A 12,977-nucleotide genomic window follows, 5' to 3' on the forward strand; every position below is an offset into this window, starting at 1 on the left:
GGCTCTCATCATCAGTGGGTATGGCAAGCATCCATTTTAAAACCCTGCCCTTCAAACTTGCAGCCCTTGACTCTCTGCAGCCAGAGTAGGATGGTTTTGCAGGACAAAAGGGGGATTGGAGGTGCTTTAGGGATAATAAAAATACTTTCAGCACTGAAGATACCTAGACAGAGGTCTCTAGCTCCAAAACTACACACAGAGCATCACTTGGGCTCTGCCTCCCCTGGATAAAGTGAGTCCTGAAGCCTGGGATTCTGCTAAGGGGGAGGATGTGAAGATACCAGGTGACAGCCTGACCCAGTCCCTTCTGATGGGATGGAGGATGATGGTGGTAATGTGACTCCATGATACTTGCCTTGATCACTGTCAGCACCCAGGAAAGAACCAACTGAATTATTCCTTGTATTTGCAAAGGAAATAGGAGATGCTTTAAAGAGGAAAGAAACCATACAAACCAAGAAGATAGGAAAGGAAAAAAAAAGACGCAGAGTATGAGCCAGGCTGCCTACCACAGGCATCTCACTGGTGCCAAGTGAGCAGATAAGTCAGTCCTGACAGCAAATCCTTAAATTCCCTGCACAGCCAGTGGGAGACAGGGTCTCTAGGAAGAGAAAAAGACGTCATGAGGGCAAGATCTCACTTTGGGACACCTCCAAGCCCCTTCCCTCTCCTTGCTGAACACAGGCAGCTGTGTGGGTGAGAGATGCGCACCAGGAGCCAGCCGGCTGCTTTTTCCAGTTGCTTGGAGATGGAAGGGCTGCACACTTGTCTTATTTCCTTTGAAAGCATTCCTCTCAGCAATTTGCCCTAGATGCCACAGGAATGCGGTGGTGGATCTGGGAGGGGAGCGGCCAAGTCCCACATCTAAGTAGTTTAGCAGGAGCAGCCATCCTCCTCCTTGCTTCTCTGGAGATGCAGAAGTAAGGGCTGAGTGTTGGGCTCAGTGCTTGGTGCTCAGTCCCATCATACCTTGTGCTTCCTGCATTGCCAGCACCCTCCCAGCTCAAGGCTGGGCTGCACATGGGTGTCCAAGGTGGAGCAGGGCATGGGGAAGGGAGGGTCTCATGGCCACTCCAGGGGTTCATCTCTTTGGCCAGAGAGTTGTGGGGTTTTTTTGCCCAGAGAGGTTGTGGATGCCCCATCCCTGAAGGCATTCAAGGCCAGGCTGGATGTGGCTCTGGGCAGCCTAGTCTAGTGATTGGCAACCCTGCACATAGCAGGGAGGTTGAAACTAGATGATCATTGTGGTCCTTTTCAACCAAGGCCATTCTATGATTCTATGATTTCCACGGTGGTGGTTCCGCCTCGACAGCATTTTTGCTGAGACCTGTGTCCCTTCTCCATTAAAAGTACCCTGAGTGGGCAGTGAAATAACTAACCATGGGGACAAGTGCATGGAAAGGCACAGAGCAGCCACTGGCTCTCCCCATTCCATCACAGGGGTTACACACACAGAGGACAAACCAGCTCTAAAGCTTGGCAGCACAGCTACAATCCAATCCTCTGGTTCCTTCTGAGCACTGTCACAAGTAGGAGATATTCCTGATATTTCCTGTTCCTGGGGAATGCCTTGCATTAGTTCTTAATTGACTAGTTATAAGCAAATGACGGTGAAGTTAAAAGTGCAGTACCCAGCTCAACTTTGCTGAGCTTAAAGGAAAACTATGTGAAGACAAGATTAAGTAATATTTTTAATAAGGAAGTAAACACATCTTTGCTGCTGGAAGCAATTTAGATGCGGAGAATGAGTGAGTTTGTAGGTCTGCCTCACAAGCTGTGCTGCTTCATGGGTTTCTGCATTTTGCTCAGCTCGAATTCTGATAACAACTGAATTGTTGCTTTTTTTTTTCCCAGTCATTTTTGTCTCAGAGTTAGCATAGAAGTTTCAGTTGGGCTTCGAAACTCTCAAATAGGCTATTTTTCTGTAGCTTGTACAAAAACATTCCACTTCCACAGATATCAAAGTTTCCAAAACTCGCAATCCACTTTAATTTCTAACTCAGCTTTTCCCCACAAGGTATTAGTACTGTCACAATGAAGCCAATTAGCCCTGATATGCCTATAGCTACTTTGCCAACATACCTTACCTCAAGCGTATTGTTCCCTAATTGAAAGTTGCTGTGCGACCATGTCTATACCTAACCTTGTTTTGCTTGGCATGTATTTCAATAGGATTAGGTCACCATTCCCCCTACATATATACACAGTGAGTTAATTAAATATCAAGGAAAGGATACAACTGGCAAGACCAGAAACAAAATTGATTGTGTCTTTCCCTCTGACTGATGAGAACACAGGGAAACAGGACACGGCTGATCAGAGTGCATGGCAGTTTATGCACTGCTTATTGCTATTCAAATATCTGTGTTGGTTTTTGAATGAGCTCACCTCTTCCCCATGCTACAATAGCTCCTGGGAAGTTAATTTAATGGTCCTGTTAAATGTGCTCCCTTATTTAACAGGAAAACACTGAGGGAAGTATAATATTTTCAAATATATCATCCCTTGAAGCATCACAGAATCATTGAAGGTGGAAAAGACCACTAAGGTCCTCTACTCCAACTTACAACTCAATCCCACTCAACCTGAACCTCCCCTGCTGCAACTTAGGGCCTCTCATTCTATCACAAGTTACCTGCAACTCTAGATGCAGCTTAAGCTAAGAACCAGCATCAACTGGTGCGGAAACCAAGTTATCCTCATCAATATTCATTTGGATGAGGATTGTATTTGTTTAGACCAACTTTACACCGGATTCAGAATCACAGAATCACAGAATCACAAAATTGTAGGGGTTGGAAGGGACCTCCAGAGATCATCGAGTCCAACCCCCCTGCCAAAGCAGGTTCCCTACAGTAGGTCGCACAGGTAGGCATCCAGGCAGGTCATGAACATGTCCAGAGAAGGAGACTCCACCACCTCCCTGGGCAGCCTGTTCCAGTGAATGTTTGCTTTAAGCGTGACTTACTTCAGAGCAACGTATTACAGCCTGTAGGAGTTCTCTGGAGGCCCCAGCAGAGGTGTTCAATGATTTGGAGTGGTAGGTGCTGCCTGGATGTCTGTTGGCTCACGTTTAGATTAACCATTGCTGTCCGCAGTACGAAAGAGTGGGAGATATGGGTGGTGGCAGGATTGGGGTGGCTGAACCAAGAGCCTGTGTGTCTGCAGATAAGCTGTGCCTGCAGTCACACAAAAGCTCAAGAGCCATGCGATTGCAGAATCACAGAATCATAGAATTGAATTTGAAGGGATTTTTAAAGGGCATCTGTCACAGCTCCCCTGCAGTGAACAAGGACATCTACAGTTAGATCAGGTTGCTTGGAGCCCCATCCAGATTGATCTTGAATGTCTCCAGAGATGGGGCACTGACACACTTCTCTGGATAGCACAATTCAGTGCCTCACTACCCTTATTTTAAAAAACCTTTTCCTTATATCCAGTCTAAATCTCTCCTCTTTTAGTCTAAAACTATTTCCATTTGTGAGCAATGAGGTGAGAGAAGACAGGGGCTGAGCAATGTGGAAACTAGGTTGACTGAGGTCTCAAAGACTTCAAAACCCCCTGAGAGTAAGGCAATGCCATCAATCTGTTATACAACCAACAGGTTCAGAGCGTGGATGTTGAGTGCCTATATCCTCTATGCTGAGAAGTCAGAGAGCAGGCGTCTCCCAGCCCCTCTACTTCCCCATCCCTGGGCTTATTATTCCCAGCCAGCACATCCATAAACTTTTGCTCCTATGTCACTTCTGAGGCCAAATGGGGAGAGAGAAGCAGAGCAAATCCCAGCAGGGGCATATGCAAATGCTTAAAGTGTGAGTACAATGCATTCAGGGACATCTCTTGTGCAGTCACAGAAGCAGGGACATTTGCTTTAAGTGGTGTCCACATCTCCTCCTATCACATATATCATACTTTGGGCAAGTTTTATGCACAGGGGGAAAACCCATGCTGAGAAAGGCAAATGTTTAAAGTAACACAACATCTATAAAAGTCATGTTCCCCTATAAATCCCTCCACTCTGGATGTTTTGGCTTCACACTTCACATAAGCTGCTGCAGCTGAGTTGCCTCTACAAACAGATAGGATTTTCTTGGCCACAGGTTCAGATGGAAACTCTGCATGCACTGCTGCTGCAGAAAAGCTTCTGGATTTTGAAGAGCAAAAGTAGGTGTTCTGAGGCAACCTGCCATCCTCTAATGTTTCTGGGAAGCCGGGGTTTCCTTATCACTCCTAAACAGATAGGGGAAAGGCCATAGAAATCTTACTTAATTTGTCACATTGGGTGTAGGGAAGCAGGGGGGGTTAAAAGGACACACTGCAACCTGCATTTGGCTGGATTTGGTGCATCTCTTCAGAGAGTCTTTGCATCACCCTACTTAATGCATCTAACCTAGATCCTGAGTAGGAAACATCGGGTTTATGGTTTGTTTTGACAGTCTGGAGAAAAAGAAATTCCTATGGAGGATGAGTCAGAACAACTCATTCAGAGAAGGAAAGTGAGCACTAGAAATAGTGTGGATACAGCTCGGTGTGGTGCTTATGCAAACAGCTGGAGATGCCCCTGCCATGGCAGGAGCAGCACAGAGACTCTACCAAAGCCTTTCCCAGTAAGCATGGAGATATGTGAAACCTTAACAGGATCAAGAGCAATGGCACTGAAATCAGCCTGGATGAAGGATAGGAGCTTGATGAGGGTCATCTGCATCTGCAGGGAGCCAAGGTCCTGAGTTACACCATGAGCCCAACCCAATCCAGAGACCTCAGCAAGGAGTTGGTGGCTGTGCTCCTTCCAAGCAGAAGAGAATAATAGAATTATAAATGCTGAGAAAGTCCACTAAGATCATGTAGTCCAACCATCAACCCACCACCCATGCCTAATAAAGATAGGCATGCTCACCAGAGGTGATAGAGCAAGAGGTGATGACATGTATAGGCAAAGCAGAGAACAGGGCTTGTTATTAATTCAAGGCACAGGCTCCCACAGAGGTGAAGTGGAAAAGCTTTAGTGAGGCTGGGAAAGGCAATGGCAAAACAAACATGTACAATCTGCAGGTGCTCTCTGGCTAGCATCAGCATGCTGAGAGAGAAGCTGAGGAGGCAAAATGCTGGGGAGACTAATCAGCAGCTTCAAATAACAAACTGAGGGCACTAAAATCTGATTGATGAGTTTGCTGCTCTCTGATAGTCCCGTCCTGCTGTCCTCAGCTCCGAGTGCTGCATGGGCTGTAAATCCTGAGTGGCTCCAGACAACCTGAATACAATACATGGGCAGCAGACTGCTCTGATCACGGCAGATTTCGATAGAAAGGTTCTGGGGTGCCATATTTCAGGGATCCTGCCTGCCTGAGTTTAAATGGCCTCAAGCATTCAGGGAATTAATTTCTACTTTCCATAGAAGTCAAAGGCTGCTGCTTCACTCCAGTATAACCCTCCAATAGGGTCCTGCTCCTGAACCAGCATTTGAATTCTCCCTAGAAACGCTGGGTCATGGCAACAAACAGTCATATTTAATGACTCAAGTCTCTCTCTTTAGCTTTGCTATGCTTTATATACACACAGAAATATATGCTGGGCAACTTAATGCCTTCTACAGGGAAAAGCTTTTCAGACAGGATGGCTTACAATGTCCATAGAAAATAAGGTCTCCAAATAAGGGTGAGTCTCCCCAGCGCACATGAGCCTGCAGCTCTCATCCCAGCCTGATTTTGAGAGGTGATGAAGGAGGCAGAGCTGCTCAAGTGACAGCCATAGCAGCTCTGGACACTTTGTCCCCAGGCTGATGAGTGCCATGTGGTAAACTCTAAGAAGAACCAAAATTGGAAGGCATGCACTCAGCTGCTGATTCGTGTAACAATGGTGGCTCTCAGCTGTTTAATCCTAAATTAATAAGTGTGTTGGAGGGGGATAATTACATAGCACTGCACAGTGAGCGCACAGTGACACCTCTGAGCTTAGAAAGAGAAATATGTTCAGTCACAACCCTGTTTTCTTCTTGGCTTTTTTGTGAATAATTGCCTCGTGATCTGCAAATTCTGGTAAGATCCTGCTGTCACGTGCTCTTTCCTGTAAAGTCTGCTTTATTATTGACTAAATATTTATGGGTAGGTATCAAGTGTGTCTCTGTAAGTCTGTACTACCATTTGCGTATGTGCTTTTCTAATAGTTTGAAGATCCTGTGGATATTTATTTTGTTTTTATTACAGTTCTCTGACACTCAAGATAAATATGCTTCACCAGTTTTGTATTGCACCCCATTAGCAATAACAAGAGCCAGGACCTGGACAGTCCCAAATAGTAGATGAGATTGTTGAGGCACTGGCACAGTCTTCCCAGGAGGTGTTCAAGGTCAGGTGGGATGGAACATCATCATGGGGCCCTGGGCAACCTGATCTAGTGCCTAAGTTGGCAAGCCTGCCTGTGGCATGGGGTTGGATAGATGATATCTAAAGTCCATTCCAACTCAACCCATTCTATGATGCTATGATGCTATGATGCTATGATGCTATGATGCTATGATGCTATGATGCTATGATGCTATGATGCTATGATGCTATGATGCTATGATGCTATGATTCTATGACTCTATGAACTGAATTGCTTCCCACCCCTCCGCCAGTAGCAGTTTATAACATCTGCACCAGAAACCATCCATATAAAACCATACACATCTGACATCACAGTAATAATAGAGAACAACAACAACAAATGCACTGTGAAGAAATCCAGACCTGGGCTCCAGTCTACTGTCTTAACTAGCACACTTCTGTTGTCTTTTGGCAATGGTAATTTTGGAACAGCAAAACAGCAGTTATTTTGAGCTGTGTTATCTGAACAGCTTGTTCTCATTAAGCAACACACACACTTCACACCTAATCAAAGCAGGCAGATAAAATGAGTGTCCTAATCGGCAGAAAGGAACTGGATGCCTCCTTTACAGAAAGGGCAATATTCAGTTAGTGGAAAAGCAAGAACTAGTTTCCCCGTGCTTCATTTCCTCTCTCTAAAAGGGATAACAGGAAATATGTCATTTTGAGAGTTCTCTGAGCTGATATATTCAAAAACTAGGAAAGTCTATATTCAGAGTTCTGGATGGTGCAAGAATGGAAGAAATAGGGGAGCCAAGTCCTGTGGTCAGATTCTTCAGTTTCATGGAGAGTGATCTCAGTGCTTCCCTGTGCAAATTCAGAGGTTGAGACTAGAACACACAGTTTTCCATTAATGGTAATGCTGTACATTGTCTGCCATGGTATCCCTGCCTCTAGCAATCTGGAAACTCATTTTCCAGGAAGGATCCTGCAGAAATTGCCCAGCGTTGGAGTGTATGACAGGTTGAGCTTTCAATAATTAGAAGTTTAGTCAATAAAAGTTTGTTATACAAAATCTGCCTCTCAGTCATGTCACAGATTAAGGCATTTAAAGTCACATTATCCAAGAAGAGGAAAGGAGAGGGTGTGAATGCTTGGGTCAGACAGGTTAGTGGCATCCAGGGGTTTTGGGTGTGTTCTGTGTCACTTTTGAGATAGACAGGAGGAATTTTCAGAGATGGAAAGATCACGATTCTACTCAAAATGGGGACACTTTTGGAAATCTGCCTACATGTCTCATTTGCCAAGAGTTTCCTCTAAGTCTTCTTTAAAGACAAAGGTAATCTTGTTAAACGTGCTGAAACTTTATTCTCTGTTGAAGAGAGGAGAATGGGATGTAGATGATCACACATAGGGCTGCGCTCTCAGAGGTTTATAACACTGGATAGAGGAATCTATGTGGCATTAAATAATGATTATTCTGTTTCTGTCTGTCTTGCAGGGCAAGCATGCACCTGGTCAAGTGAATGAAAGTGGAGTGCTGTTCTACACATGCCTGGTCACACAGAATCACACAGAATCACAAGGTTGGAAACGACCTGCAAGATCATCTAGTCCAATCACCCTCCCATTCCTATCAGTACCACAAGCACTAAACCATCTCTCGTAGCTCCTCATCCAGGCGCCTCTTGAACACTGCCAGGGATGGCGACTCCACCACCTCCTTGGGCAGCCATTCCAGTGCCTGACCACCCTTTGAGAGAAAAAGTCACCAGTTTCATTGCCCTTCTCTGGACACATTCCAGGGCCTCAATGTCTTTCTTGTAGTGAGGGGCCCAAAACTGAACACAGTACTCGAGGTGCGGCCTCGCCAGAGCTGAGTAGAGGGGGTTGATCACTTCTCTGCTCCTGCTGGCCACACTATTTCAATTACAAAGGACAAAAAACATTTAATTCCTTGTAAAAACACCTTCTTGGAGCCATGTATTTGTTGGCTAAGCACTGTCAGATAATTATCTGTCATCTGGATGGGACAACTGTGTCCTCTGTTAGGTGTGTGGTGATTGACACATTGGCACTGGAAGGGCATAGGCATGTTCATGCTTCTTCTTGGCTCCAGAGATACCTGGTAGAGGATGCATGTAGACGGTTGGGTGTTATAGCCCCAAGACCAAAATTTTCAAGCATGATCAAAGGAATAACTCCCAGCAATAGCTCTCATTAGGATATGGATGAATAAACTAACTGTCCTTTAGTCCATGTTGATCAACAGGTGCAAGCACTTGGGCACTAACATGCTGATGGTCTCACCTCTTCTGTACTTACATACCAACAAAACATCAGAAAAGCAAGCTGACAAATACAGAAGGGATTTTTATAGAAAGGACAGGAAATATTTATTCTCATTCATTGGCTGCAACAGAAATTAATGGGAATTTGAGCTGGTGTGGGAGAGTATAACAAAATTGAGCACTGTAGGGATTGTTCGAGACCCTTTCCTGCATGTATTTGAGGCCTCTTTCCATCAATTAGATGTGATTTAGGCATAATACATGCAAACTGCAGCACAAGCTCAGCTGGAAATGCTGTATGACAAATTTGTTTAATCTGATTCCAACACATACAGATCTCCCAGTTCTGCCTTGGTCTGTTTAATGTTGCTAATAAACACATTATTGTGCTGATATTCAGCACCTACAGGTCTAAAGGCAGCTGATGTTATTGAAAGAAAACACAAATGTGATCTACTCTGCTCACTCAATATATCCGTAAGCCATTTCAAGTGAAGAAGCACTATAATAACGTATTTTTTAAAATTGCATAATTTTGAGTCTTTTTCCTTCCATCTACTCCCCACCCCAGAGATTCTGCTACTTACCAACATTTCTTTATTTAGTCCTTTCCTAAAATAACCTTCCTCAACTGAGAAATTTGTAAGTGTTTGGGAAGGGGAGGAGTTGTTTGCTGTTGTATTGGAGGGAGAGAAGGGAAATTATTTCCTGGCTGAGATTTATGTGTCAAGTTTTAGCTTGCAGCCAGACTTTTTATCCAAGTTATAAAATCTGAAGATAATTCCAACTCTCCTCCTCACTGGCTTTTATGAAGTAATTCCTGATATGTGTCAAAATAAAAGAAGGCTTTGCACTGTAGAGACTTTGAATGGAAATGAGACCTACCTTTGCATAGAAGCAAAAGGCAGGAAAAGAAGTCACTCTAGAAAGAGCTGGTCATTAGAAGGAAGGAGCTCAACTGCAGGTTACTAAAAACTGGTCAATATATTGTCAAATCCATGAGCAAGAGAGAGGAAGCACACAACTCTTGCACTTGACAGTGGATAAAATGAAGATGAGCTTGGTTGAGGCATCAGAATCGTTGGAAACTTCCATAAATACCACAAAGAGGCTCTTGATCTGCTGAGACTATACTGCTCATCTCCAGAAGGTGTTTTGATCCTTCAAGCGAAAGGATACTGAACCGTGGGCACTGCTGTGCTCCTCCTTCCTTTCTGTCACATTTGCTCCACCAGACCAGGCCAGATCATGCTGGGCCAGTGAGGTGACCAGAGCAGTCATCAATGGTCTGGTTCAGAAGGAAGAGCACAGAGGTTGCAGAGATGATTAACTACATCTACTTGAGTTGAACTCACTGAGAAGTGGTTAGGACTGTTGGCTGTATCCATACTAGTAAGCTGGAGCAAAGTTTCATTAAGCTGGGAAAGCTTCATTAAAGAGTAGCCCTCAGAATCAATGCAGCGCAATGCAGCAGCTGCTTGCTTGCCTCCTGTCCTTCTTGATGGGCCTGATCCAACCTCTCAAGGTCTCAGGGCTGAGCTCAGATGCAGATGGGAGGTGGTGATGAATGTGCAACCACTCCAACCCACACAGCTCTGGGGTTGTGTAATCCAATTGTAACACAGAAATAGAAGCTGGCATCTTCCCAAAGAGCCAACTACTACAGGAGCTTGCTGAGTTTCTCTTACTTTCACTGAAAAGCTCAAGCAAAGAAGACGCCTGGCTGGGCTTTAAAATAACCCACCATAATTTCCCTCTATTCCCCACCCTGCAAATTCTTATGGTGCTGACATATACGCCTCCTAAACTCCACATTTTTTAAGAACAGTTGAACCAAGTGCTGGGAGAAAGCAAATCCCGTGAAGCCACCTTGGCTGTATTTAAATGCCTTCTGGAAAGATCTTAATGCAAGACAGACGTTGACGATATGTTTGCACTTGTAACTAAGCCCTGGCTACACTTGAGCTTGGCTTTAACAAGCTTTCCCCAAAATACCACACATGAAATACAGGCAAAGAGACAAGGATGTTGGTTTCGGAGTTATGTGTGACAGAAGGCAGATTTCTAGAAGCTAGGAGTAGATATGAGGATTTCCATACTCGCTCCCACCTCTGCTATCTACTGTCTACACCTAAAAGGCTGTTCAGAGTTGTTTTGATACTCCAGTTCTGAAGTGGGTCTCTTAGAAACAGTAAGCACACAATCTGTAGGACCGTGAGGTGTACAGCATTCAATAAAAGCCACAGATGCTCAGATCTGCTCAGAAATACCAAGAAATGTAGTTTGCCCCCACCTTCTGTTTTGTGTGAGGGTCTGGTAAATGGCAGATCAGAATTGATGCTCTGCTATGCACTCAAGGCAATGAGTCCAAGGATTGCCAACATGACCAGGTAACAATTTGGACAAGGTGACAGAAAGGAGATGAAAGCAATGTGATAGTGGACAAATAAACTGCCATTAGTCCAAGAGCCACATGACAACTTACATCTACCTTTTGAAGTCAGTTGTATTATTGTTGGATAGGTGAAAGCTCATGCCTTGGGTCATTTATTTGAATACTCAAATTGAGTAAAGACTATTGAAATTGTAGGCCACAACCCTGTACAAGCTTTTGGTTGCTGCAGGAAAGTTTCCCAGACATTTCAAAGCTTCAGTATTCAAAGGCCTTTTCAGACTTTTAAAATAAAACTGATGTATTTGTAACGAAAATCAAGAAACAAGAAAATTATAGGGATAATCCAATGTGAACACCACTTCATTCAATTGCTGAGCTGAAAGCAGAAGTGCAGTCTCATTCTTGGGTTTGCAGCCAGCCTTGTGCCCTTTTGACTGGACAAATCCAAACCTACATTTACTCTAGACAGTGATGAAAGAAAAGCTCATACAGCAGTGTTTCTCCTTTATTGCTTTATCTAACCAAAGTATATCAATATCCTAAGCTAACAAAGCGAGTTTTATCCAAAAATTTGGAAAAAGGCTTTAGGTTTCCAAATCTTTTTTTTTTTTTTCTTTTTTTGCTTTATTTTGATATTGTGAGCCTCATGAAGTCTACACAGAATCACACATAGGAGAGGAAAACTGAGAGATCCCTCAAATAAAAAGATGGGCAAATATCTTCCCATATCAGCTCACCTCGATGTTAAATAGCAACAGTAATGATAAATCAGCAGTTCTGAGATGAGTTTTGAATCATGGTCTGTGGATGGTGCACAATGAACTCAAATGCAGCTTGCTTGGACTTCAGAATTAAGAAACAATGAAGTTACAGTAAGGGCCACAACAAAGCGTGTCTGTAGGAACTGCAGCTGGGCACTCAGTCATCAGTGTGTGTATGTTACACATTAAACCCCTCTAGGCACAAATAATTCATACACAGCATCTGCAAGGCCTGCAAAAGTTCAGGGGGAAAGGAACACAGATGGAAGAAAGCCATTCCTCGGCTCTGAAAAATTACAATCAATTCCCTGTTACAGATTTTCCATGTCACTAAGGACAATGTGGTGTTATGTGGCACTTTCACTCCTCATCATCAGCAGAAAAACCTTCCTGAAGGCTACCTCAAAAATTCCTCCCTGGATTTCCATAAGAAGCCTAAAAATTCCCCACAGCAGCTGTGAGCAGATGTTCCTCCAACATCCCTTCTGACAGCTGCTGGACACCACTGAGAATGGGGCCAGGCCAGCAGGACCCACGTGATGCATGGCTGCGTCCCTGGCTGGTGGCAGGTCAGCAACGTGCAGCAGACCTCTGGCTCCTTTCTGCTCCTTGTTTAAACTTCACAGTGCTAGTTGAGTGGAAGCAGTTTTCTGGATGTTTTCCCATTTCCTTAATAGTTCAACAAACAGTACTAAGATCGTGGAAGAGCTCAGTGTGCATGTTTTAGGGAACCCAGGCTTCACAAGTACTACTTGGCCATCACTGCTGTGATGGAGATGCCGTGGCCTTTGCTTTTCCCCTGTTTTTAAAACTGCTCTACAGGGTGTTTTATTGCATTTGATGGGGAGCTTTAAAAGGCTCCTGTTCTAAAGTGGTTTTAGAAGACAATCTCCATAAAGCAATGCTTTTCCTCACTCTGATTCTTCAGCTATTGTTGAACTTGGTGAAACTGTGCAAAGGGCAACTTCCAATCTTGCTTTCAAGGCTGCTTGTTCATTGCTGCAGGAGGTGAATGAGGTTTCCCATGGCTGAAATGGACAAAAATAATTAAGGATGGGCTTTGCAGCAAGAATATTGAATGCTCCATCACATCATACATGGTCCCCAAAAACACACTTTATATTAACTAGTCTAGAAAATATTAGAGAAATAATATATTGAAAGTTCAGGTCCAGTATGGCCCAATATGAGATTTAGCCTGGATATAAGGAAAAAGTTTTTTACT

At 44.0% G+C, this 12,977-nt stretch overlaps 2 protein-coding genes across 2 annotated transcripts in view; one reads left to right on the top strand and one right to left on the bottom strand.

The window, feature by feature from the left end:
• The window catches only part of CAMK1D (calcium/calmodulin dependent protein kinase ID), a 250,640-nt gene extending 241,198 nt beyond the window's left edge, over positions 1–9,442 (top strand). Inside the window, exon 11 of the mRNA XM_048963146.1 lies at positions 7,807–9,442. Coding sequence (XP_048819103.1) covers positions 7,807–7,835 — 29 coding nt within the window. The 3' untranslated portion in view covers positions 7,836–9,442. The remainder of the gene's footprint in view (positions 1–7,806) is intronic.
• The window catches only part of CCDC3 (coiled-coil domain containing 3), a 44,080-nt gene that overhangs the window by 10,207 nt on the left and 20,896 nt on the right, over positions 1–12,977 (bottom strand). The window lies entirely within an intron of this gene.

Source organism: Lagopus muta, chromosome 1, assembly GCF_023343835.1.
Source record: "Lagopus muta isolate bLagMut1 chromosome 1, bLagMut1 primary, whole genome shotgun sequence".
Taxonomy (NCBI): Eukaryota; Metazoa; Chordata; class Aves; order Galliformes; family Phasianidae; genus Lagopus; species Lagopus muta.